The sequence below is a fragment of the Hyperolius riggenbachi genome, chromosome 6 (assembly GCF_040937935.1).
Source record: "Hyperolius riggenbachi isolate aHypRig1 chromosome 6, aHypRig1.pri, whole genome shotgun sequence".
Lineage (NCBI taxonomy): Eukaryota > Metazoa > Chordata > Amphibia > Anura > Hyperoliidae > Hyperolius > Hyperolius riggenbachi.
This window is the reverse complement of record NC_090651.1, coordinates 65,609,669-65,637,581: the sequence shown is the minus strand read 5'-3', so window position 1 is coordinate 65,637,581 and position 27,913 is coordinate 65,609,669. Positions and strand designations below refer to the sequence as shown.

The 27,913-nt window shown below is 45.1% G+C and overlaps 1 protein-coding gene across 1 annotated transcript; it reads left to right on the top strand.

Annotated features, from left to right (window-relative positions):
• Positions 1-880: 880 nt before the first annotated feature.
• PIF1 (PIF1 5'-to-3' DNA helicase) lies at positions 881-18,334 on the top strand. Its single transcript, XM_068242505.1, has 13 exons — positions 881-1,010; positions 4,464-5,037; positions 6,004-6,133; positions 8,073-8,198; positions 8,961-9,114; positions 9,402-9,516; positions 10,338-10,444; positions 10,566-10,705; positions 10,916-11,022; positions 12,245-12,332; positions 13,640-13,785; positions 14,842-15,033; positions 18,233-18,334. The coding sequence occupies exons 2-13, from the start codon at positions 4,468-4,470 to the stop codon at positions 18,269-18,271; spliced, it is 1,914 nt and encodes a 637-aa protein (XP_068098606.1). The 5' UTR covers positions 881-1,010; positions 4,464-4,467; the 3' UTR covers positions 18,272-18,334.
• Positions 18,335-27,913: the final 9,579 nt, after the last annotated feature.

Sequence of the window (27,913 nt, the reverse complement as noted above, 5' to 3'; positions counted from 1 at the left end):
TATGACCGCCCAGCTTTGGCACTGAGCGTTATGTGCCAAAGTTACCTGCTTCACCTGCAGCCTCCCTCATCATGTAACCAGCTGCTATGTGCGGCAGGTCACATGATGAGAGATGGCTCTGGAGCCATGGAAACTGCATACGGAGGAGGAAGGGGGATCACGTTGCTGGAGTCCAAAGGGGGTGTATTATGTCTCGGCTCACCAATGTGCGAGTTAGGGGGCCTGCTGCGAGTCCTATGGCACTCCCTATGCCTCTGACCTTGTATACACCCTATTCTATAACAAGTACCACTGTAATGTGACAATTTATGCTGTTTTACAATAAATCACTGATTTACTACTGACGGTTTCTTGATAAAATGGAATAATTGAGATTTAGAATTCAGGTATGCTATATCTAGCAACACCAACTGAATAGAAATACTAAAATATACATTGGATAACTTTTAATACTTAGAGTAATTAATGAGTAAATAATACACAGCTGATTTACTACCAATTAGGCAGTCAATCAGGAGGCAGTCAGATTCCTTCTGCAGCTGGCCGTTTGCCTTCTATGAAAACCTCAATAATCCTCCAGTGAGACCCTCCGAGCTTTGATGCTTACACAGACATATCGTTATGAATCCAGCATTATTACATCACATCAGTTATAACAGATATATCCGCCTGAGCCCGGTGTACACGGCCGCCCGGCTGCACTGAGTCGTTGCCTAGCAGCAATTAGCGTTGGACATCTGGTGGAACCTGCCCTTAGTAAAGATGGCCGGCGCAGCATCGATAGCAATCACGTGACAATAACATGTAACGGTTCTGCGTGACGTCAGCGCTCTCTGATTGGGCTAATTTTTAAAGGTCCCGCTGCTGATTGGAAGAAACTCTACGCCGGCAGATTTGAACTATTTTGGTGTGCAGGATGAATTGACAAGCTGGATGTGGTTTGGAGGTAGATCGGAGGAGAGCTGAGAGTCGCTGCCAGCCGGATCTCTGCGGGGATAGGCTTCAACAAGGTAACCATATGACAGGGCTGCTGGTCTGTCTTCACTGATTACATTATTACTATAGAAGTTACATCTCATGTACGCGTGCTGGACGCTGCCCTGCTACATTTACCTATCAGCCACTACATTAAGAATCACTGACAGCCGAGGGGGGGGGGGTTGATAATATTGTTTCATTGCAACTGCATCTTTAAAAGGTGGGATGTATTAAAGCTAATTACACACATCAGATAAAAGTCTTTGGAAAATAAAAGATCAAAGACCAATTTTACCCCATTCCATGTAGTAAGAGAGCATACCTACACAGTCTATTCTATTGAGCTGAGCTCCCCATCAGATAAAAATCTTTGCAAGATGCTGTGTACACAAATATGCTGTAAGGCCTAGTGCACACCAGAGCGGTTCTGCTGCGGTTTGCGATCTGCTTGCGGGTGCGGATCCGCTAGGGTAATGTATTTCAATGGGCTGGTGCACACCAGAGCGGGAGGCGTTTTGCAGAAACGCATACTCCCGGGCTGCTGCAGATTTTGGATTGCGGATGCGTTTCTGCCTCAATGTTAAGTATAGGAAAAACGCAAACCGCTCTGAAAAACGGCACTTCAGAGCGGTTTGCCAGGAGTTTTTTGTTACAGTAGCTGTTCAGTAACAGCTTTACTGTAACAATACATGAAATCTACTACACCAAAAACGCTTCACAAAACCGCAAAATGCTAGCTGAAACGCTACAGAAAAAGAAGAAAAAGCTTTTCAAAATCTGCTAGCATTTTGCAGATCTGCTAGCGGTTTTTGGTGTGCACCAGGCCTATCCGTGCAAAAGATCCGTTTCTGCAAATTGCATTCATAATAGTCTATCTGCCGATCTCATACACACGTTGTTTAACAGACATTCATCTGAAGATCCATCCTGGTGGAGATGAATGTCTGTAAAGCCCCATCTACACGATACGATTCTTTGTGTGATTCGATTACGATTCTAGTTACGATCTGATTAAATCCGACATGTCCAATCAGAATTTGATTTGAGTCAATTCGATTTGCTATTGTTTTTCAGATATCATAGACTATGAATGCAATTTGCAGATGCTGATCTTTTGCAGATACTGATCTGTTGCATGTGTACAGCATCTTTGTGTATAGCATCTTGCAAAGCATTTTATCTGGTGGGGAGTTCAGCTCAATAGAATAGACTATGTAGGTCTCATACTACATGGAAGGGGTAAAATTGGTCTATGAGCTTTCATTTTCCAAAGAGTTTTATCTGATGTGTGTACCCACCTAGTACTAACATTGTAGCTAACAATGTAGTCCAGTTTCTGAAGTCACATGTTGGAAGTTAGAAAAATGTGCAAATACACATTGAGCAACTTTGACAAGGAGAAAACTCTGATGGCAACATGACCTGTCCAGAGGCAGAGCCTCTCCAAAACAGCTGATGTTGTGGTGTATTCCAGCAGAGATTTGATCTAACATGCCTTACCTTGTCATAGCCACATGTTTTGAGTTATATACATTACACACATAGGATTATTGTTGCCCAGCGGGCATCAGGATTCTGTCGGCAACAGTTAAGAGCCAGATGCTGTAGGCTAGCGATGTGTCACTTGCTATGGAGTGGGACAACGAGCGGCTTCAAAAGGCTGGGTTGCTTAGGGGGAATCAAAGCACTTGGGGATCAGTAAATATACGGCCTGCCAGATCTTAAGCAGATGTTGGGCGGCTGCTGTACACACGTTAGATTCTCTCTGGGTTATCGGCCAAGGTGGTCTTTATTTGCCACTGTGACCGAAATATATGCTAGCGCAGGGCTATCCAACTCCAGGCCTTGAAAGCCATATGCATGCCAGTGTTTTGGATGGACTGTGAAATGTGTTCTGCTTGATGTACTAGACCAGAGTTCCCCAACCCTGTCCTCAAGGCCCACCAACAGTACATGTTTTGTAGGAAACCACAAACATGCACAGGTGAGGTAATTAGTGTCTCAGCAGAGCTGATTATCTACCTCTGTGGATTTCCACAACATATGCACTGTTGGTGGGCCTTGAGGACAGGGTTGGAGAACACTGTTAAGTAGACCATCCCTGACTCAGTCCCATCAGTCTGAGCTTGAGTATCTCAGCCCTTGAAGACTGGAGTTGGACAGCCCTGATCTAGTGGTTGTATGTAGCACTGCTAAACAGTCAAGGAGGTGTTTTTGATTGGTTTGTTTGTTTATTTGTTTTAATTATGTAAAAAAAAAAAAAAGTCTAACCAATTACAATTATCTTATGTATTTCATCTTTAAAGAGAATCTGTATTGTTAAAATCGCACAAAAGTAAACATACCAGTGTGTTAGGGGACATCTCCTATTACCCTCTGTCACAATTTCACTGCTCCCCGCCGCATTAAAAGTAGTCAAAAACAGTTTTAAGAAGTTTGTTTATAAACAAACAAAATGGCCACCAAAACAGGAAGTAGGTTGATGTACAGTATGTCCACACATAGAAAATACATCCATACACAAGCAGGCTGTATACAGCCTTACTTCTGAATCTCAAGAGATCACTTGTGTGTGTTTACCTTCTGTCCCCAGCTTCTCTCATGCACTGAACATTACAGGCTTCCTGCAGACAGCTCTACCTATGTCGTTAATTCCTCAGTATGTGACAGACCAGCTCCTTTCACAGCCTCCAGAGGAGGATTTTTATCCAGCTCTCTTCTATCACTGATAAGATAGCAGAGAAGCTGCTGGCTTATGTAAATAAAACACACACTGGAGTGTGCATAGAGGAACAGTTCAACACTGAAGAACTTGGCAGCCTTCCAGACACAGGCCGACAAGTCTGACAAGGGAAAGATACATTGATTTATTACAGAGATGGTTATAGTAGAAAGAGCTACAGTAAGCCAGAACACATAAGAATAGGTTTAGGAACTTGTAGGATGGTAGAAAAAACGTTGTAATTTTTGTTACAGAGTCACTTTAAAGTGATACTGAAGTGATAAACAATTATATCTATCCTCCCTCTCCTACGATGATCTTTATAGATGGCCCCACAGTTTTATTTTATATTTCAATTTACTTTTTAAGTTTTTCATGTTTCATTGTCTCTGCCCAATGTCACATTCATTTAAGTATGCCAGATCTCAAATATAAAAAAACTATTCACCCTTTTAATCTCCTACCTGCTCTTAGAAGTCCTTTTTTTCAGGAAAGTGTTTTATGGCTGTAACTCCTTATCAGTAAAGGTTATGTTGTCCAACCAGGTCCTGACTGGACAGAAACTATCACTTGCATACCTGATGATTATCTTTCAGGCAGAGAAAAGGAACACAACATAGTTGTGCTTGGCACTGTACATACACATCTATCTCATCATGTCCCCTCGATATTCCTTTAAGTTCCCTTATTTTTTGAAATTTTATTTTTTTGGGGGAAAAGGCATCTATTGGCAGATATTTATTTTGTATTAATTTTTTCCTAGAAGAATGATGAATCTGGCTGATCATCTGTCTGCAGAGATTCAGAGCAGTATCACCGTAGAGTATCTGAATGGCTCCGGCCAGGCCTTGAAGAGGAAAGTCATTAGAAATGCCATGATTTCCCTTGGCCGGAATGAGTTTCGGGAGCTGGTCCTGAGGGTTAGCGATGGAAAACTCCCTCAGAACTTCATCCTGAAACAGATTCAGCTCTTCACTCGCTTCATCCAAGATGGCAAGAGTTCTGTTGTCCTCCAGCCAGACAATGTCCAGCTTCTCATCTCCAACTGCCCCTCAGACAAGCTGAAGCACTTTATGAAGACCCTGATAATCAAGCATGAAGCTACAAAGGGTGAGAAGCCAGTGAATGACCGCATGCGCTTGTTATCAGGGCTTCCACGATCGTTTGAGACCATCAGCCCGGTGCAGAAGAAGGATGTGGCGCAAGCCAACGAAATGAGGGCCAAGTGCAACACCCAAACGCCCATAAAGGGGAAAGGACTGAGCAACCGTGGACCAAATACAATGAATGGGGGTGCACAGAAACGGTTCAGAACAGTCTCTTCTGAGAACACCCTGGTAGGTGATTCTAAGGAATTAGTCTTCGCTCAGATATGTGCATGGTTCACAACTCCTCTGGAATCCGTATGGTTATCATGGGACTCCAACTTTTCAGGTACCAAAACAGATGTGGGTTTTGTAAATCCGGTATGGAAAGCGTTCAACTAAGAGACTCTGTAGTAAGTCACAGCCCCCTTCTGGTAGTACGCTTGTTTGCTATATGGCCTTAGTACTACAGCACCGGCTGTTCTCACTAATGAGGTTTGGTCGAGCCTCGGATAGTGCCAATTTTTTACTTCCTGGCTCAAAAGGTCAGCTGCTCCCACTCCTGCAATGCCTGTGTATTGCCACATATCTTAAAATGAGAAATGACTAGAGCATGTAAAAGTAATTTAGCAACCTCCTTGTGTAAGGAAAGGCTGAATTATGGATCTAGAAGGAAGTTGATAATGTGTACCTGAGACAAGGATTTATACTTAACAGGAGTTTCCTCCAGCCTCCTGTAGTTCATTGGCTCCCTTTTCGTCTTCCCGGTCCCCTCAGTTGTGCTGATGTAAGCCCCGTAAAGTCCTCAACTCAGCTGTCGTGGACTATTGAGCATGTGTGGTCCACACAGCGGATGTGCAGTGGCCCACAGACCAGCTGGACTGCTGACTTCACAGCAACACAACGTAGGGGACTGGAAGGACATTGAGGGAGTAGGTGGACTACAGGGAGCTGGGGGAAGCCCCAGGTAAGTAAAAATTCATCTCAGGTTTATTTAAAATGAGATCTCTGGTTATTGGGATATTTTTTACATCAATGGGTAATTCTAGGTGGGGAAGTGGAGAGAGACGGAGGAAATATTACAATCTCTGTTTTGCTTTATGTTCAGTTTGAGGTAACTGGGTCACAGGAAAGCAGAATCAGGGAACCGAGACAATAGTTTAGAGTCAGAAGCTGAAAGATTTGGGTGTCCTAAAATAAGTGTCTCCTTATCATCAGATTTCCGAACTCCGCCCCAGCAAGAAGCCCACCCTGACCATGCCACGGCAGATGCATCTGTCTACAGAACAATCCCTGGTCCTTAGCACTGTCCTCAGCGGGAAGAATGTGTTCTTTACAGGAAGTGCAGGTTGGTGAAGAGAATAAATGACATACAGTGTCATGAATGATGAATGTGAAACCAGCAGTGTAGCAACAGGGGATGCAGCAGTTGTCTCTGCACTAGGGCACTTGGAACTGAGGGGCCCACATATGACTTTCCTCCTAGTTCCTGCAATAGTTCTCTGATGATACTGGCCACCTCCTATCTGTGTTATGAGCAGTGGTAATTACTAAAGGACAACTGCTGCAAAAAAAAAAGAAAAAAAAAAGTAAGCAGTTAAAATCAGACAGAATCGACTAGTTTTTGGACTAGTCCTCATAAGGGATTCTCAGGGTTTTCTTTTGTTTTCAAAAGCATTACCTGAACAGCAGTTGCTAAGTACAACTGACAACATGGTGTGCAAGTGATTAAGGATGCTGTCTGGTTACTTACTATTTTGGCAGTTAAACTGCTGCTCAGGGAATGCTTTTGAAAACAAAAAAAACAACTTGAAAATCCCCCCATGAGGAGATGGACTAGTCCAACATCTGTGGGTTCTGACAGATTTTAACTGCTTGCTTTTTTTGCTGGAGTGGTCCTTTAACAAACCATTTTCCCCACTTACAGGACACATATTTCAGAGTAGCTATTCTTGGAGAGCCAGTATAAAAATAGTTAGATGCTTGCCTATGTACAGAGAAACCTCTGGATCCCATAGGGCCTTCCTGGTCCAAGTATGAGAGTGCAAAGCCCTAATTAAGTTTGTTGATCAGCTTGGTCACATACCTGAGGATTTCCAAAGATGAGTGGATCCGTCCTGCACACGTGAGTCCTGGTTCAGTTTTTGTATAATATTTAGACAAGCAAGAGGGACACGCCCCTAGTCACGCCCTGGGCACACTCCTAGTCATGCATACCACAAACTATTCAGAAGCAAAAAAAAAAAAAACTCCCATTGTTTTGTAATGCAAACCACATTGGCCCTTTTCTATCATCATTAGTTGATATTTTATTAGTGACTGGATAGTGTAATGATTAAGGCTCTGACCTGGGTTTGAATCTCTGCTCTGCCTGTTCAATAAGGAGCACTTGAGCAAGACTCCCTAACACTGCCACTGCTTAGTGTACGCACCCTAGTGGCTGCAACTCCGGCGCTTTGAGTCCGCCAGGAGAAAAGCGCAATATAAGTGTTATTTGTCTTGTCTTTATGTTAAGTTGATTACATTGTGAAATATATTCATTTTAACCTCTTGAGGACCACAGTGGTAAACCCCTATAAAGACCAGGCTGTATTCTTTATAATTGGCCACTGCAGCATTAAGGCCAAGCTGCAGCGCCGCACAACACAGCACACAAGTGATTCCCCCCCCCCCCCCCCCCCTTTTCTCCCTACCAACAGAGCTCTCTGTTGGTGGGGTCTGATCGCCCCCCTTGTGTGTTTTTTTTTTTTTTATTCACTTTTTTTTTGTGTGTGTGTGTCTTTAGAAATTCCCTCCCTCCACCCCAGCCGGCCAATCACGCAATCGGCTGTCATAGGCTTCTGCCTATGAGAGCCGAACGCTCTCTTGTGTCCCAGGGGGACAGCTGTGTCACACTGTTGTCCCCAGTTCAGCGCAGCTGCTGATCGCAGCGCTGTACTGTGCAATTAGATGGCGTGGAGCAGTCGTCAGGTAGTTAAGACGAGAATAAAGTTAGCGAACACCACTTTCTTTTTTTTTTTTTTTTTTTTTTTTTTCCTATTTCTTTCTTTTTTTTTTTTTTTTTTCAGTAGAAATAAACCTCTAGTTATAAACATCTGTTCATCTGCCCTGACAGAGGAAGAGGCATTTGGTTTGCAGAGGGATTGTCCCACTGAAAAATGGGACAGTTGAGATCTGTATGTAAATGCAGTGTACTCTGATTTCTCCTTACGGTGGTGGCATTAATGGACAGTATTATATTCTCTTACCCATTATACTAATATTTGTATTTTTGTTTTTTTTCCCAGGCACTGGAAAGTCGTATCTGTTAAAGAGGATTATCGGAGCTCTTCCTCCAAAAAGTACTTATGCTACGGCAAGTACAGGAGTCGCTGCTTGCCACATTGGTGGCACCACGTTACACGCCTTTGCAGGTTAGTCCATGTCCAGCCTCCTTAAAGAAAACCTGTACTGAAAATTAAAAGTGAAATAAACATACACAGGTCATACTTACCTCCCGTGTAGTCTACTCCTCAATCTCTTTCTCCTTTCCCACGTCCTGTTTGTCCACTGGGATCAAGGGAATTCTCTGTCCTCCATTTTGAAAATGGTCATTACCCCATAACAGCTTTCTGGTCAGCACACTGTTAAACTGTCATATCGCCCACTTGAGCCATAGGAAAACATAGACATTACTTGGCACATCAGTTGTCCTCTCAGCTATAACTGACAGCAACTGATAAATAACTGACAGCAACTGATATATTTAAATTCTGACAAAATGTTGTCAGAACTCGACACGGTCACTGACAGAAGAAAATGGTGCGCTTCTGAGAGGAACTAATAGCAAGGTAACTATGTAATGTTCATTTGAAGTTACCTCATGTGTTTATTTTAAATAATTTTACTCAGTACAGGTTCTCTTTAAGGCCCCTGCCTGTGCAGCAGCTTGTGGAAGATGCCACAATACTAAAATAATTATCATCATGGGCTTTACTTCCTGCTAGGCCCCACACCTTTTCTTGGTTTTGCCTATAAATATTCACAGCCCAGGGTCTTCTGACATCAGTGGGTTACATGGTCTTTGTGAGCTCAGCCATAGAAGTAATGACCTTTCAGCCCAGAGAGCTGCACTAGTGACAGGTAGCAATGGGATTGTAGTTGTAGGTTTGCCAGAATTGTCTTTTTATTTTCAGGTATTGGATCTGGGAAGGCCCCCCTGGAGCAGTGCATTGAATTGGCAAGGCGTCCGGGGGTCCGCCAGCACTGGGTAAGCTGCCGTCACCTGATCATTGATGAGATCTCAATGGTGGAGGGAGAGTTCTTCGACAAGCTGGAGGCCGTTGCTCGGTAGGTAATGATTTAATGTTTGATCAGTGTAGACCACTTGATGGCATCTTCTGAATAATGGAAACAAAGCTGACATAAAGCCACAGTTTAGGCACAATCCTAAATTAAAATCCTAAAACATAAACATTTTGCTGGTGGGCCCCATGAATTGTAGTTATGCCACTGCTAAGCTGTTAGTTTTAGATCTGTTTCTAGAGATGGACTTTAACAGTGGAAACCTGACTGCTCTGTGAAACTGCTCCAGTATGTTTAGCATCTGTACTGATGAGCCTCTGTTTCTCCTGTAGGGCGGTGCGCGGACGAGATGAGCCCTTCGGAGGGATCCAGCTGATTATCTGTGGGGACTTCCTCCAGCTTCCGCCGGTCACTCAAGCCTCCAGCCAGACCAAGTTCTGTTTTCAGGTAGGACCCGCACCACAGACCACGTGTACAGGAGATGCTCCATTATCTGACATGTTTTTACATGGTTAATCACTGATCACATTCTAACTTGCTGCATACAGGTTTTGTATTCGTTAGTGTATGTCCAGTTTCCATTGCAGTTCACACACATTAAAATGCATGCATTATGCAACTGACCACTGTGAATCCAGCCTAAAGTCCCTTTTTTAAAAATGATGTGAAAATAATAGCATGCCTAACATGCAGTCAATCGCCTCTCATGCTCTTTTTGTGGAGAAGTTGAAGAGTCAAGAGTACCTCATGAGGTATTTTATCCACACAAAAAAAACAATTCTCTCACGTAGCTACCAGAATTGTGAGTGCAATAAACCAGGGACCACAACGGGGAGGTCTTTGCACTGTTGGAGCCATCAACCTTCACAAAATAAGACCACTGGCTGACTAAGGCCTCCTTTCCACGAACTGTTGAGCTGTGTGCTCAGCAAGCAGTTACCAGGCAGCAGTAAGCAGTTATCATGCAGCAACAAGCAGTTACCAGGCTGAAGTGAGCAGTTGAGAGTTTGAGAGGCATTTAACTGCCTATCAACAGTTCGTGGAAAGGATAAGTGCTACAAATTGTAGCTAAAGCTAAAAGTTCATCAGTTTTAAGCAGACCAGTAGTAGTGAGATACATGCAGTATGTTTTCTGGCAAACTTTTAGGCTATTACTAAGCATTTTCAGGAGCGGAAAAAACAAATGCGTACTATTTTACAAATTAGTGCTTCTAATGTACCTGGTGTCTGTGGGGCTATACCCTAATAAACCCATCTATTTTGTAAAGGCCAAGAGCTGGAGGAGATGTATGCATCTGACTATGGAGCTCACAGAAGTTCGGAGACAGACAGACAAGACCTTCATTAACCTGCTACAAGCAATACGGCTGGGCAGGTAAGCCTTGGACATCTCCATGCTGCATTGGGCAGTCTAGACAAAAAAAAAATTCTTTAATCTTTGAAATAACCCTGCTCCTCCCAATAGGATATGTAACGTGATCTGATATTCCCCCTAGATGTACAGAAGAAGTGACCGAGAAGCTGCTCTTGACGGGTGATAATAAAATTGAGCGTGATGGGATCCTGGCCACGCGTTTGTGCACACACAAGGATGATGTGGAAATAACTAATGAACGCCGGCTACAGCAGTTACCAGGTATGATTGTCTATTGTGCTTTTTTTTTTTCTCTTCCCTCTCTAGGGCACAGATGTCGAACTCCAATCCTCAAGCCAAAAATTGTGCGAGGACCTCAGCCCTTGAGGACTGGAGTTCAAAATCCCAGCTCTTAAGAACTTTTTTTTTTTTTTTTTCCAAACTACGGTACTTATGACTAAAGTCACAGACACTGCATTGTCCCCATTATAGGTGAATCTCATACTTACGAAGCAGTGGACAGTGACCCTGTACTTGTGAAGACCATCGATACACAGTGTCCAGTTGGCCAAAGGCTACAGCTGAAGAAAGGTGCTCAGGTGAGAATGGACAGGCATGAGGGGGAAGGGGAGTAGCTGTGATGAAGCAAATGGTTGTTCAGGTTCTTCCCATCTTGTCATTAGGCAGTCTGACGGGCTGGGGGTATCGGCTGCCCCGTAACAGATGACATTTTATTGTGAGTTGTAAGAAAATATACCAGTCAGTTCACAAGTAGCGTCAACCTAGAATTGTGGCACATGATTTTCTATGACTTACTGATATCATTTAGTCTTAAAGCGGAACTGTAAATTCGTTTAAACCAAACAGTTTCACTTACCTGGGGCTTCCCCCAAGCCCAGAGCAGCCGTCCTGTGCCCTCGCCGGTCCTGCCCGAGCCACTGTTCTCCCGCACGAGCTACTTTCATTACCGCGGCGCCTGCGCGCCCCAGGCAATGCGACACTTTCTTCGCGTTCCCACCCGCTAGAGCAGCTATAGCAGGTGGGAAAGCAAAGAAAGCATCGCATTGCCCGGGGCGCGCAGTTACTAGTCGGCGGTAACGAAGGTAGCTCCCTTGGGAGAACAGAAGCTCGGGCAGGACCGGCGAGGGCACAGGATGACTGCTGGGGGCTTGGGGAAGCCCCAGGTAAGTGTGAGGGCTGGAACCCACAGGAGCGCTTTTGGCAGCACTGCGATACGCTAGCAGTTTGCCAAAACGCTGGGCTAATGTTAATGGATGGGGCAACTTCCACAGGAGCTGCAGCTTCCTGTGGAAGCTGCAACTTCCACAGGAGCTTCCACAAGGACCTGCAGCATTTTGGGAGCGTTAGCGCTTCAATGTAAAGTATTGAAACGCTCAGCAAAACCTAAACTGAGCGGTTTTGCTAGCGTTTTGCGGTTCAGCACACTAACAAAATTAAAAATAATTCACAGGACCAATCAGGATAAAAACGCAAAACGCTACGCGCCCGCTGGGCAAAAAAATACAATGTTGCAAAACACGACCAAAAACGCGCATGAATCTGCTTGCAAACCGCTCAGACAAAACGCTAGCGGTTGCGTTTGCTGATTTCAGTGGGTTCCAGGCCTGACTGTTTGGTTTAAATGAATTTACAGTTCCGCTTTAAGTGAAATGAGGTTGATTCTCTTTATTGCTGGAACTTTCAACCACCAACTTCATCATTCTTGTAAGTTAAGATGACAGGACTTTCATGAAAAACCATAGTTATTGATTTGTCAATATTATTATTAATTTATTTTTTTTTTTTTTTTTTGTATTACAGGTAATGTTAGCTAAAAATTTGGATGTGGCTCGAGGACTGGTGAATGGAGCTCGTGGTGTCGTGGTTGGGTTTGAGGGCACGGGAAAAGGTGAGCTGGACACACAGTGAGCCCAGTTATTTAGAAACTGTTGCTATTGACAGAAGTGGAGAGTTGCGATAGCTGTAGAAAATTTGAGAAGACAAAGCTGCAGTGATGGCTGGTGCTTGGGACCTTAAGACTGGTACACTAATCCAATTTTACCACCTTCAAGTAGCATGAGTGCCAACAGATGTTGAATACTATGAACAAGTTGTGTAGGCAAGCTCATACTACATAGAAGTGGTAACATTGGCCAATAGAAATTGCATGTGTGTGCACCCTAAAGCCTGGTACACACTGTTAATTATTACTGGCAAATCGTTCGCCGCTCAGACTGAAGGTGGGGCGGAGCTCTGCCCCCCCCCCCCCCTCCCCCGAGCAGGAGATGCGCACAATCTCCTCCTAGCCCCATAGACAGCCGGTCACACCAATTGGTGTGGAGCAGTTGGCAAGTAGTTAATGTACTCAAGTTGTCTCCTTTCTCTGCCAATGCTGGAGGCACATCTGGCTATTTACAGTGAGGGGGATTACCTAATGCTGAGGGTACATCTGGCTACCTATACTGGGGACACCTGGGGCATTTCATATCAGTAGCTACTGCATTTCTAAGACTTTATTATACTCTAGTCAATCTGTTTTTTCCTAGTTTCATTTCGGCTTATATTCGGATTGGCTTATAGTAGAGTATATATTCAATAGCTGTATGCCTGTTTTTGATGTGTAATTCAGACACTACTGCAGCCAAAGATTAGCAGGATGCCAGACAACTGGTATTATTTAAAATGATTAGGGCAGCCTCCATATCACTCACCTCAGGTTCACGCCAACTGCTTGTCAGCAGCCTGTCCTCCAGAGCCTTCCTGTTCTCCTCCCGGTGTCCGTGCTCCCTTGCAGGCTCCTCAGTTTGCATCTCCTGCCACAGGAGACTTCGGCAGTCTTCAGAAGCACTCGGGCTCCCGAAGACGGGCTGCTCTGTACTGCGCACCTGTGAAAGAGCATGCTCAGTATGGAGCCACTCCTCTTCAGGAACCTGAGTGCTTCTGAAGCCCACCCAATGCGGAATAGAGCAGTCCACGACCAAACGGTCTGCTAACGGGGAAACCGTGGCGACTGAGGGGGCTCTATAGGACCCAGAGCCTTACCTCTCCTTAGGAGGGTATCTGGTTTTTGTTTTTCATTTTCACTTCAGACTCCCTTTAATTCCACCACTTAGGTGGCTAAGGAGCTGTTCTTGTGAAAGAACGTACAGGACCTGTAGGCACTTTATAATCTTGTTTATTGTGCATCAATAATCACATTTCCACTCTGGCTTTCAGCGATGCCCAAAGTGCGCTTCCTGTGTGGGGTGACAGAAGTAATGAAGACGGAGCGTTGGGTCATTAAAGCTCACGGGGGAATCTTTTTGACCCGCCAACAGTTACCACTGAAACTGGCGTGGGCCATCTCTATACACAAGAGTCAGGTGAGTTACCATTCATGAAGCATAGCAGGTTCTAACCAGACCCTCCCTAAGGGCCCTTTTTCACTAGCGTGATTGCGTTTGCTGAATCGCAAAAGCGCAAATCACTAGCAATTTTAAAATCGCTAGGGTTTGCTAAATAACATAGGAATCGCGGTAAGTTATTTCCACTACTGCGATTCGAGTTTTACACAAACGCAATCGTGCGTCAGAGCGATTATTGCCGTGATTTTGGTATGCCCTGCAGTGCATAGCAAAATTGCAAACGCTATCACCGGGGGGAAAAAAAGATTTTGCTGAATCGCTAGCGCTAGCGATTGCAAGCGGAAAAGGGCCCTAAGGGCTTGTTTACTATGCAGGCGGTTTTGGCTTTTTTCCCGCCCGCATGCAGTTTTTAAAAGTGCCCCCCTCCGACCACGTGGACAATGAATGTCTATGAGAAGGTTCATATCGGCGTGGGTCGTGTGCTGTCCGTTCAGTAAAGCAGTGCGTGCACCATTTTTGAGCCGATTTCAATGGAAAGTATAGGAGAAATGCAAAAATCGCTTTGTGTAGCGATTTGCGTTTAAGAATAAATATATTGTATTTATTTTCCGGGTCAAAGAGTTCACTTCCTGACTCATCAGGGAGTGAATTACAAAACCGCTCGGAAAAAATGCTAAGAAAACTGCTAAGCACAAACTAATTGCCCACCCAAGCGCCGGGAATTGAAAACAAAAATGCACGTCAAAAACTGCCCACCGCTAACGGGCATGCGAACGCCACGCAATGTGAACTAGGCTTTAAGGCTTGATCACACTAAGGGCGCTTTCGGTGTTGTGTTTTTTTTTTTTTTTTTTTTTTTTTTTTTTTTGGGCCGATTTGCCTCAATGGCAGGTATAGGGAAATCTCAAAGCGATTTTCCCAGCGCTTTCATGAATACACTATTTATTCATTTCCGGGTGAAAGAGTTCACTTGCTGACAGTCAGTGAAAAAAACAAATTGCTCTGCAAAACGAGTGCTTGCTGTTTATGATGTGAACAAGGCCTTCCTGGTATTCACCTCCTGTGTTTCCTTAGGGAATGACTCTGGACTGTGTGGAGATCTCCTTATCCCGTGTGTTTGAGAGTGGCCAGGCCTACGTTGCACTCTCCAGAGCCCGCAGTCTAGAGGGGCTCCGGGTGATGGATTTTGATCCTAAAGCTGTGAGTGCAAATCCATATGTGCTCCAATTCTACGCCAGACTGAAGAAGGAGAGAGCACTGCAGCAGGTGAGACAGAGATCTGCTATGCTAGCTGGATTCAATCTAGATAGTTGCAGATAGTAATGAAGGTCCCTCCTTTTATGTATTCCCTTTTTTTTTTTTTTTTTTTACACCATTTTCACAGTGCGGTAAAATTGCCATGGGCGGGCAGTGCAAGGTAATTTTTATCTGTAGGGCTGGTTCAGACGGACGTTTGGAGGCGTCGCGTTTGTTGGCGTCGCAGCGGCAATGCGTTCGGGCTTTCAGCAGCGTTCGTGTTGCGTTCGGACGTGGTCACCTTTTTTCTTCCCCTAGGGGGACATTACCCGTCGCGGTTAACCGCCCCTGGAAGCTACATGTAGCTTCCAGGGGCTCCTTGAACGCCAGGGAAAATCGGGACCCGAACGCTGCGTTCGTGTAAACGCACGTGAAAGCTTGGTACAACAAACGTTCCCATTCACTTGAATGGGAGCGTTTAACGCCAAGCCCCGAACGCTGGCGGTAAACGCGCCGCAAGCGTCCGTCTGAACCAGCCCTTACTTAGGCCAGTTGAGTTGAACAAATACTTAGATAATATGCATGTTGCATAATGCACACTACCTAATGCCAAAATTCCTTTGTGCATGCTAAGTTTAACGTATTTTTGTGAATCGACTCCATGGTGTTGGGTTGGTAGTAGGGTGAACAGAAAACACCCTGGCGGGATTAAAAAAAAAAAACCACCAGACAATGGGAGCCCCGATGGTGCAGTAAGTCACAACAATGGACAACTGAAGTAGAGTAGGTAGAGGTACTACAAAGGGAGGTTGCAGGGGGGCCAACCAACCACTGTAGGCAGGTGCACAAACCTGACTCCACTCGGGTGCCCAGTTAAGCTGGATGTGGTCGTTCTTTTGGTGCAAAAGGTTCTAGATGGTTGTGGGGGTGGTATGAGCCACCTGACCAACACGGGGGGGGGGGGGGGGGGGGGGAAGAAGAGGTGCCCAGGGTATGATAGAACTGCATTAACAGCTAAAATGAAAATATGGAGGTGCTCTGATGGTTAGCCCTGTCCAGAGCAGATTATTCCACTACAAAAAAACAAGCTGAAGTAACGCCTGGTACACACAATGCAATTTCCCATCAGATCAACAGGTCGAATCAACTTCCAACATTTCTGATTGAGAATGGAATCCATTTTCAGATCAGTACTGCACAAAATCAATCCCGTTCTTGATCGGAAGCAGATTGGACAGGCTGGCACTTGATTAGACCTGTTGATCTGATGGGAAATTGCACAGTATGTACCAGCCGCAGACTAGAAACACACTAGGCAGAAATGCTAGCGGTTTTGCTGCTAATGCAAGTCTAGGGGCTGTACATATAAAAAAAAACAAACAAAAAAAAAACATATGCGTTCTTGGGAAACCCACAACTTATCAGGCAGTATTTCAGTGCACATCCTATTAAGGGCTCGTTTCCACTATCGCGAATCCGCATGCGTCCAACGCATGTGGATTCGCACATGTAATGCAAGTGGATGGACCTGTTTCCACTATAGCGTTGTTGAGGTGCGTTTTTTTTTTTTCAGCGGTGTGAAAACGCAAAACAGAGACGCAGAATTCGCCTGCGAGTGGAATGCATGCGAATCGCATGCAATGTATTTAATAGGGAAATCGTCTGCGATTTCCCCATGCGTTTTTTGCCGCGAATTCGCATAGGTACCAATGTAAATTCACACAGGCAGTGACATGGTTAAAATCGCATATACCCTCACCTATGCGAATTCGTGGCAAAAACCGCATGGGGAATCGCATCCGTATGTGATTTCATCAGCGGTGGAATCCAGGCGATTCCGCACCGCAATAGTGGAAATGAGCCCTAACAAGTTCTCATACGCATAAGTCCATCAGCAAATAAAATGTTCAAGTGTTCAGCCTTATGTATCTTGCTATGATCAGTATGCTTTCCAGGTCCACCACCAGATTCACCCTTCTAAAAAGGCACACTCACCGGAATCCTCTGACTACTGCTAGACTGGTCAGAGAGGGCATGAATCCAGGAGCCTCAGTGCTTCAGGTCCCTGGTGTAGGTGGTCCCCTTCAGGGAATGAATATCATCCCCTCTTTTTTAGCGTTCATGTACCTCAAGAAATAAACTTCTCATAGCGTGATACAGTACAATAGCTTTATTATTAAACCCTCACATGGTCCTGGATACAGATTCAGAGTTTTATGGCGGGCTCTCCCCCGCTGCCTATGCTGGGCTGATGTTTCCGTCCCATCTGGCCAACTCCTCGCCGGGATCCTCCACATGCATTAAGCAGTGTTCCCAGTATATCCAGCCGCCACCCTACACCCACAACTTGCTGCATAATTTTTTAAAAACTGGTACTGTATTTTACTCCATTGATTAAACGTTAATAAAAATGCAACATCGTAAAGTGGAGCAAAAAAAGCATGGTTTTCTGCACTGCCTAGTGTGCTCCCAACCTTACAGTGAACCTGAAACAAAAAATCTAAAAGATTGGATACTTACCTGGGGCTTCCTCCAGCCCCATGTACTTGGTTGCCATCCTGCCGGTTGGCTGCGTTCTTCTGCAATTGCCGCCAGTAATGGGGCACCAGTCAGACTACTCTGCTGTCCAACTAGCACATCTGGGGTCCTATTACTGGGGACAATTACAGAAGAATGGAGGACAGTGAGAGGCAACAGAGTACATGGAGCTGGAGGAAGCCCGAGGTAAGTATCCATTCTTTTAAGCCCTATCTACACGACACAATTCCACATGCAATCTATCAAATTCGATTAGATCGATCCAATCTGACATGTCCAATCGATAGTGTGATTGATTTTGGTTAGTTACCAATGAAATCAACCACACTATCAATTGAGTCCCGATCAAACATGATTTAATCGATCCAATCGAATTTGACCAATCGCATGTGGAATTGTATCGTGTAGATTAGATCTTTCGTCTCAGGTTCACTTTTTCAGGAACAGCAGAATGCAAGGACCAGCAGCACCCTGTTATAAAAGGCCATTCTCACTTTTAGTTTCACTTCAAGTAATTTAATTTAGGGAGGATTATATGACATAATCCCAAACCTCTGGCCAGGAGGATTCATGCAGTTTAAGTGTAGTTGAGGGGGCTTGGAGAAGTGGGGGTTAAAAATCCTAGAATAGAAAAAACATGACCAGTCATTGTAAAATATAACTTTGTAACAATGTATTTTTCTTTCTCCAGAGCTATATGGATGGTTTCTTGCTGGACAAGGAAAACTGATGGCTGGATGCTGTTCTTTTTAACCTGTAAATATTAGTGTACAGAAACAAATTTTATTTAATAAACCCCTTTTCTAGAAATGCTCTGGAGGGTCTGGCTTTTACTGTGATGAATTTGGAACACTGTGCCCAGGCTGAGGCGACAGCAGTTCAGTTGTCCTTTAAAGCAGAGTCCCCCAACCCTGTCCTCAAGGCCCACCAACAGTACATGATTTGCAGAAAACCACAAACATGCACAGGTGAGATAATTAGTGTCTCACCAGAGATGATTAAGGCCCAGTGCACACTGAGCGGTTTTAGCAGCGATCCGCCAGTGAAAACGCTTGGCTAATGTATTTCAATGGGATGGTGCACACCAGCGGTTTGAGGTTTTTTTCCAAACCACAAACGTGCCTCCTGCTGCACGTTTGCGGTTTTCAGAAGAGTTTTGTCACTGTAAAGTATAGGAAAAACGCAAACAGCTGTGGAAAACGCTACATCAGAGTGGGTTTTCCAGGCGTTTTTGTTACAGAAGCTGTTCGGTAACAGCTTTTACTGTAACAATATTTGTAATCTGCTACACAAAAACGTTCCCAAAAACGCTAGGCATGTTTAGAAAACGTCTCTAAACATGCCTAGAATCACTCTGAAATCGGCTCCAAAAACCGCTAGCATTTTGATGATCTGATAGTGGTTTTGGTGTGCACTGGGCCTAACTACCTCTGTGGATTTCCACAAAACATGCACTGTTGATAGGCCTTGACACTGCTTTAAAGAACAAGTGCTGGTTTCTGGTTGACCCTATTCTATATTTCTTTGTATGTAAAGTATCTGCTAAGGCCAACTTCATTCATCTCTCATGACAAGTCCTCTTTATAGTACATTTACAAGAGTAATTTGGAGGAAGCTGTTGAATCCTTGAGAATGTTAGTTGAAATTTCAAGTGCCCTAAAGACACTGAAGAGAAAAAAAATTAAAAAAAATAATTGCATGTGTAGTACGGATAATTACTAGAACATTAGTAGCAAAGAAAATATTCTCATTTTTATTTTGTTATATAGTTTTTTTTTTTTTTTTAAAATAACATCGCATCATTCTCTAATATTTGCAGTTTACATACTAATCAGCATTCTAGATTTACTGAGCAGGCTAGTGAACTTTGAACTGTCCTGCAGAGGAAAAAAAACAATACAGTGACTGACACTTGAGATAGTAAGCTTCAGAAGACAGAGCTCTCTGTAAGCTCAGTGGCTCTTTTGCATAGATAACTAGAGTTTCTTAAAGGAATACTGTAGGGGGTCGGGGGAAAATGAGTTGAACTTACCCGGGGCTTCTAATGGTCCCCCACAGACATCCTGTGCCCGCGCAGCCACTCACCGATGCTCCGGCCCCGCCTCCAGTTCACTTCAGGAATTTCAGACTGTAAAGTCTGAAAACCACTGCGCCTGCGTTGCCGTGTCCTCGCGCACGCTGATGTCACCAGGAGCGTACTGCGCAGGCACAGATGTCACCAGGAGCGTACTGCGCAGGCACAGACCATACTGGACCTGCGCAATACGCTCTTGGTGACATCAGCGGGAGCGAGGACACGGCAACGCAGGCACAGTGTTTTTCAGACTTTAAAGTCTGAAATTCCAAAAGTGAACCGGAGGCGGGGCCGGAGCATCAGTGAGTGGCTGAGTGAGCACAGGATGTCTGCGGGGGACCATTAGAAGCCCCGGGTAAGTTCAATTCATTTTACCCCGACCCCCCCCCCCCCCCCCCCCCACGGTATCCCTTTAAATCTTTCTATACTGGAAACAATATTAGACTCGTGTCTCTGCTCCTAATGTCTTATTTTCTTAGCTGTACTACTTTTTTTTTTTGCTTCAGTGTCTCTTTAAGTTACTTTCCTAGGTAGAGTGAAGCCTCTGTATAGTCCTAAGGCTTCCTCCTCCACCTAACCTAGACAGGTGCTTGTCAACAGTTTGTGCTTGCTCAGTAACACTGACTCGCTCAGGTTTCGGCAGAAATTGGGCTCTTGCTACTGCACATTTGCAAGCTGCCTGGTCAGCAGCATATACCCAATTGGGCTTGGCCTTTTCCACTGAAGCCTGACCGAGTCTGTGCTACTGCACAGGCACAGTTAGGGCCATTTTACACTTAATGTGTTACTTTTTTTCTTTTTCTTCCATGGCAGTGCATTGTGAAAAAGCTTCAGTTTTTCAGTGTATAGTGTAAAAGAGAAAACATGGGCACTGGACTGCACATCAGTTGTCCTTTCAGTTATAATTGATATAGAGTAAAAGGACCCTGAGGCTGCGCGTGCTTTGGTGCGGGGGGGGGGGGGGGGGGGGGGGTTAAAGCCTCTGGGTCGCTCCCTCCTGAGATGTGTGTAAATTTGATGGTATGCAAACCTCACTGGTTTGCATCAAAGGACATCCAAGGTGACAACAATATTATGCTTTTACTCACCTGGGGCTTCTTCCAGGCTCTAGAAGTCTCTGTCCTATGCTGCAGTCTTCCACTGTTCCCTCCATAATTGCCAGGTCAGCGACTTCTGCGAGAGAGCACAGAAGCTGGCGATCACAATGGAGGTGAGTGGTAGAATGCAGCACAGTGGAACTGTGGCAAGGGACAAAGACTTCTAGGGCCTGGAAGAAGTCCCAGGTGAGTAAAGCATAATTGTCACCTTGGATGTCCTTTCAGCAGCTCAGAAATGGAGCAATCAAATGAAGTAGCTAATGGATTTATTTGGTTTGATTCTAAGATGCATCACTGACCAGAAAATTACAGCTAAGTTAGCAAATTTTGTTAAATGAGCAATGCAGTTTAAAGGGAACCTGAAGTGAGAGGGATATGGAGGCTGACATTTACAGTATTTCCTTTTAAAGTAAACCTGTAACGAGAAAAAGTTCCCCTAGGGGTTACTCACCTCGGGTGGGGGAAGCCTCCTGATCCGGGTAGGTGGTTTCTCTAATGTTCCCACTGATAGTGTCGGACTGGGAGGTGAAAAAACTGAGGAAATCCACTTGCTGGCCAAGCAGCACTAACCCTGTGTTGTCACTCCCAATAGAAACCTGCAGCACGTCTTCATAGTGAGCAGCAACACCTGGTTACTGCTGCTTGGCCAGCAAGTGGATTTCCCCAGCTTTACCACCTCCCAGTCCAACACTGCACTGATATATACAGGTAGTTCCTGACTTAAAAATGCCTGACTTACGAACGACCCGCCGATTCGAATGGCATGGATTCTGTTTCCATGGGAACAAGCCCCCAATTTTTTTTTTTGCAAATTGGACTTGAGAAAATCGATGTTAAAAAATTCAAAGAAAAAATAGCTTTTAAAGTTGCATAAGCAGGTGCAGAGGTGACACAGAGGGGAACAATGGAGGCACAGAGATAGTACGTTGTTCCAACTTAAGAACAGATTCATGTTAAGTACAGACCTACAGTCCCTAACTCGTTCGTTAACCGGGGACTTCCTGTATGGTGAAATACATGAGGGTGCTTTGTCTCTGGTTCACTTGAAACAATGCAAATTGCCTGGCTGTCCTGCAGATTCTCTTCTCTAATTCTTTTAGCCATAGAACACCTGATCTGCATGCTTGTTCAGGGTCTAACTGGATAAGCTGCATGCTTGCTTTGTGTGTGTGGTTCAGACACTACTGATGTCTACAAGATGCCAGGCAACAGGTATGGTTTTAAAGGGAAATGAATATGGTAGCTTCCATTCACCTCTCACTTCAGGGAACTTTTAAAATCAGTGTGGATGGAGTTTGAACCTCTCTGCTATATTTCTTACAGGAGGATTTTTTGTATGTGCTCGGTCTGCTATATAAAACAAAATGAGAGTTGTATTGCTGGCAATATACCCACTGGAAAGATTCCCTAACTTCCTGTTTGGTGCAGACAGGAATGTTCATGAAATACCAAAAGTGTGAAGATGATTTAGACTTTATGTAAATGTATGCAGCTTGGAAATGGACAAATGAAATTGTACAAAGCTGCACAAAATTAGTATATTAGTAACCATCTCTAGGTGCTAGGGACTCTTCTTTATAGGGACAAAAAAAAATGTATTATACTCTATTCAACATGGTTTTTGCCCAGATTTTTGGAGTTGGACTTACACACAGGAAGGTCAATGGACTTGAATACTCATTCCCAGGTCAACTGATCGGAACCTTCTTCCGCAAACACCACTGTACTTCCTGGGCTTGCATGCTGATCCTATGCTAGTTCCTCCCAGCTTCAGGCCTGCGACACATGGGGGCTTTAAGAGTGCTGGCAATTCTCAAAACTTCAAAAATTGCTTAAACAGTTTGCTGATGAAAGTGCATGGAGGTAAGCCCACTAGAGTGACTGCGATTTTGAAAACTGCAGTCGCAGGACATGAAGAATTTTGTGAGCGATGTCTCTTCAATGCAAAGTATAGGAGTGCAGGCAAAATGTGCATAAATTGTAAGCAATTTGCATGTGATTTTAAAGCACTGGAACTATCCAGAAGCAGTGCATTTGAATCCACCAATCAAATTAACCTCCCTGGCGGTACGCAGTTTTAGAGGCTGCGTCCGTGGGAGGATTTTTAAAATAAGTGTCGCTATTAGGATGCTCTTAACTTTGAATTCGGATAGGGTTATTCGAATTTCATCCTACTAATTACAGCAGCTGTGCGGGTGGCAGAGGGAGGGGTTAATCTTACCCATCAGGCGTCTTCTTCGCTCGTTCCTTTGCGCCTCCCACGCTGCGTTCCAATCCGGCGTCATGTGACTATACACTTCCACCTTCAATCACATGACGCCGGATTAGAACGCAGCGTGGGAGGTGCCGAGAGATGGGCGAAGAAGACGCTTGATGGGTAAGATTAAACCCCCCTTCCACAGCTGCTGTAATTAGTAGGATGAAATTTGAATAACCCTATCCAAATTCAAAGTTAAGAGCATCCCTGGCCACTCTATGCCTAAGCTAGAACTTCACTAGCTAATTATGTCCCCCTGGCAACCAACTAACCCCCCCCGGTAATTTTTACCCCTCTGCAATCACGCACGAGCTGCAGCTTCATTGTCGCTATGCCGATGATTGGACATGACATCATGTGCAGTCTCCTTGCCCAGTGCAAGTAATACGTTATCAGTCTGCGGACTTTGCTTGTCCCTCCCTGGCTCCAGGCTCACTCCGCTCTCCATGCACGGGCGCCACATGGTTGCCTAGTGATGTGGCCACGTGTCTGACATCACATGTGCTCTTACTAGGCAACCACATGGCACATGTGTATGGAGAGCGGAGTGAGCCTGGAGCCAGGGAGGCTGCAGACAAATAATGTACCACTTGCACTGGGCAACGGTGTTGGGGGTTTTGTCACAACAATCATCCCAAAATTGCATGCAGTTACTACTGCATACCCAATCAAGCAAGTCGCCTGTACATATTGCAGCATATGCCATCGACTTATGTGACCAATTTTGGGATGATAGTGGTTGTATTGTCGGTCGGACATGCACTTGGCAGCACTGATTTTCATCAGATTCAATTTGAATTGGTTGGTCGATTGGCAGCCAAGTTGCCCGATGCATGGTTACCTTAAAGCTTGTTACACACTTTCAATTATGATTGGCCAATCACTGGCAAATGTTACCACCTCTATGTAGTATAAGGATTTACCTGCACAAACTGCTCATGATATTCAATATGTTGGTCCTCATACTATATGGGTGGTAAAACTGGTCATTGATTGGCCGATCATAATTGAAAGTGTGTACCAATTTTAATTACTTGTCGACTTACTGCCTACACACTTCGAGGGGGCCTGTTCACAGCACTGCATTGTATTAACCACTTAAGGACCAGGGGATTTTCCCTTTGTCTGTGCTGCGTGGGCTTTTCAGCCCACAGATCGTGTTGGCAGCATGGCGATCAGATTTCCCCCCCCCCACCTTAGGGGGATGTCCTGCTGCTGGGGGGGGGGGGGGGGGGGGGGGTCTGATCGCCGCCGGCTATAAGTGATTTGCGGGGGTGCTCCTCAAAGCCCCCCTCCGCAGCGGTTTCCACCCTCCCTCTCTCCTTACCTCCCTCTCCTGCAGGCTATGTAATGTGCAGGACGGATAGGATAGGCTTTAGCCTATCAGAGGCCGGGGATCGCCAATCTCCTTTACGGCGCTGCTGTGCAGCAGTGCCGTATGATGTAAACAGTGGGGATTTCTTCCCTGCGTGTTTACATTGCGAGCCGCTATCGGCGGCTCGCACACTGTTCATGGAGACACCCTCCACGAACTGGCATGGAAAGGTTTTCATGCTATACCACTAACGACCTGCCGACGCCTATCGGCGTTAGGCGGTCGTTAAATTAAAGTCTATGTCCAATCTCCATCGCAATTCACACTCTTAATGGATGTGTTATTCAACTGACAACTCTGAATGCAGCTTAAAGCTAATGTAACCCCACGTAAAATAAAAAGTTAAGATACTCAGCTAAGGAGAGGGATGGCTGAGTCCTAATGAGCCTTCCCTCTTCTCGCCCGGTGGATCCTTCGTTCAAATCCGCAGGCGCTGGGACTTTGGATGTCTTCGGGAGCACTCGGGCTCCCGAAGACCAGCGGCTCCATACTGCGCGAGTGCGCCATAGATGCGCGCGAGTGTGACAGAGTACTCGCGCATGCAGCGGCCCATCTTCAGGAGCCCGAGTGCTCCCGAAGACTTCCGAAACCTCTTTTCGGCAGCGGAAGTGACAGTATTTGACCGAAACGGTCGAATACTGCTATGGGGGATCCTGAGCGGGACCGGGCACCGGGAGAGAAGAGGAAAGTCTTATTAGGACAGAGCCTTTCCTCTCCTTAGGTGAGTATCTGACTTTTTAATTTTTTTTAGATCAGTTCCCATTAGCTTTAACCTCCCCGGCGTTCTATTGAGATCACCAGGGAGGCTGCGGGAGGTTTTTTTTTTTTTTTTAATTAAAAAAAAACTTTCATGCAGCCAACTGAAAGTTGGCTGCATGAAAGCCCACTAGAGGGCGCTCCGGAGGCGTTCTTCCGATCGCCTCCGGCGCCCAGAATAAACAAGGAAGGCCGCAATGAGCGGCTTTCCTTGTTTTGCTTAGATCGTCGCCATAGCAACGAGCGGAGTGATGTCATGACGTCAGCCGCCTCCGATCCAGCCCTTAGCGCTGGCCGGAACTTTTTGTTCCAGCTACGCTGGGCTCAGGCGGCTGGGGGGACCCTCTTTCGCCGCTGCAGAGCGGCGGCGATCAGGCAGCACACGCGGCTGGCAAAGTGCCAGCTGCGTCTGCTGCACTTTATTTGAAGAAAATCGGCCCAGCAGGGCCTGAGCGGCAGCCTCCGGCGGTGATGGACGAGCTGAGCTCGTCCATACCGCTCAGGAGGTTAAGGGGCCGTACATATACTGGAATAAACTCAGCTGAGGTGGCCGATAATCCAGCAACTATGGCAAACTAGCCAATGACCCGCCTGATGAATGGATATGGTCCAGAGCTTTGTTCACACCACCTGCTACATGATGCTGCACATGCATCACTCTGTTGACCCTCCCCCACATTACATTGGGATGTGTGTTCTGAAGAATGTACCTGACACACCAAATGCGTCATGTTAAAGGACTACAGTGATAAGAAATTCCAACTATAAGGGCTCGTTCCCACTATCGCGAATCTGCATGCGTCCAACGCATGCAGATCTGCACATGTAATGCAAGTAGATGGGCCTGTTTCCACTGTAGCGTTGTTGAGGTGCGTTTTTTTTCAGCGTGAAAAAAACGCACAAAAGAGCTAACGATTTCGCCTGCGTCGGGAATCCGTGCGAATCGCCGCTAATGTATTTAATAGTAAAAACGCATGCGTTTGTTACATGCGTTTTTACCCGCGATTTCGCACCTTTTTCAATTTTATTTAGCCCTGGCAGTGTCATGGTTAATTTCGCATGGCAGGCGAAATCGCGGGTAAAACGCATGTGGAGACACATCCGCATGCGTTTTACAAGCGTCGGAATGCGGCCGAAATCGCGTCGCAACAGTGGAAACAAGCCCTAAAACACTCATAGCAGAGAGTGGCTTGTGAAAGCAGAAAAGAGATAAAAAGGGTCAATGGTTCATAATTTTAGCTCTGGCATACTTCAATGAATTTGTCATTGAGCAAAAACAAAACAGTTAAAACTTAAAAAGTAGATTTTGGATTCTTTCACACTAAGTTTGATGCAACGTTAAGGTCGCATAATGTGTCCCTAACGCAATGCATGTTAGCTTTGAAGTTGGACGTTATATTGAACTGCGTTATGCGTCTCTTGATGCATACTTTTTGACGCATACTGATCTAACGAAAACGTCGCATGCGGCACATTTAAAAAAAAAAGAAAACATTACTGAGCATGTGCAAACAGTTCAACGTAGTTAATAATGCAGATAACACACAGTATGCAGTACTTTCTACATATTGCTACACGTTACACACAATGTAACGTGAGCACTGTGAATGTCACATATACTTTGTGCTGCTGTGCGTTAGCCTGCGTTATTACTTTGTATAACGTGCGACTATTATTATTTAGTATTTATATAGCGCCGACATATTACGCAGCGCTGTACAATGTGTGTGTATATATATATATATATATCTTGTCACTAACTGTCCCTCAAAGGAGCTCACAATCTAATCCCTACCATTGCCATATGTCTATATTATGTAGTGTAAGTACTGTCGTCTAGGGCCAATTTTTAGGGGGAGCCAATTAACTTATCTGTATGTTTTTGGAATGTGGGAGGAAACCGGAGTGCCCGGAGGAAACCCACGCAGACACGGAGAGAACATACAAACTCTTTGCAGATAGTGCCCTGGCTGGGATTCGAACCAGGGACCCAACGCTGCAAGGCGAGAGAGCTAACCACTATGCCACCGTGCTGCCCGTGACTAATGTCTCACTGTGAAAGCAGCATTAAAGGGGAACTTCAGCCTAAACAAACATACTGTCATTAAGTTACATTAGTTATGTTAATTAGAATAGATAAGTAATATAATCTTACCCACCCTGTTTTAAAAGAACAGGCAAATATTTGTGATTCATGGGGGCAGCCATCTTTTTGGTTGAAAGGAGGTGACACACAGTTCCAACTATCCTGATCACCCCTCCCAGCTGCACACCCTAGGCTTCAAAGGTTAAATTCAAAATGTAAAAAAATTGCACCAAAACAACAGAACGGGAACAACAACATCAGAAATCCCATCATGCTTTGCACAGCATCAGGGGAAAACTGCCCGGGCAGTTTTCTTCTGTGCAGCTAAAAATGAGGCTTGTATAAGAGAAACAAAGTTCTGATGCTGTGAAACTGTTAAACACCAGGCCTTTTCAGTGCTGCTGTTGATTTTTAGTCTGAAGGTTCACTTTAAACATAAAATAAAACTGTGGAATATCTTAAAGTCATTTTTAGGAGAAGGAAGATAGATACAATCGTTTATTTTCACTTCGGGTGTCCTTTAAAGCAGTATTCAAAAATAGTCCCAGCACATAAAGTGACGTGCAGTACAATGTAAACTTCCCCTCAATATATGCGCAGGTGCACTGTCACTTCCTGTGGGAAGGCACATGCTGGAAATATGCATCTGCCGCTTTCACAAAAGGTGAAGGATTTAAGTCACTTTTCTTCAGGCAAGCAGTGTGTCACGGCGCACACTGATGCATTG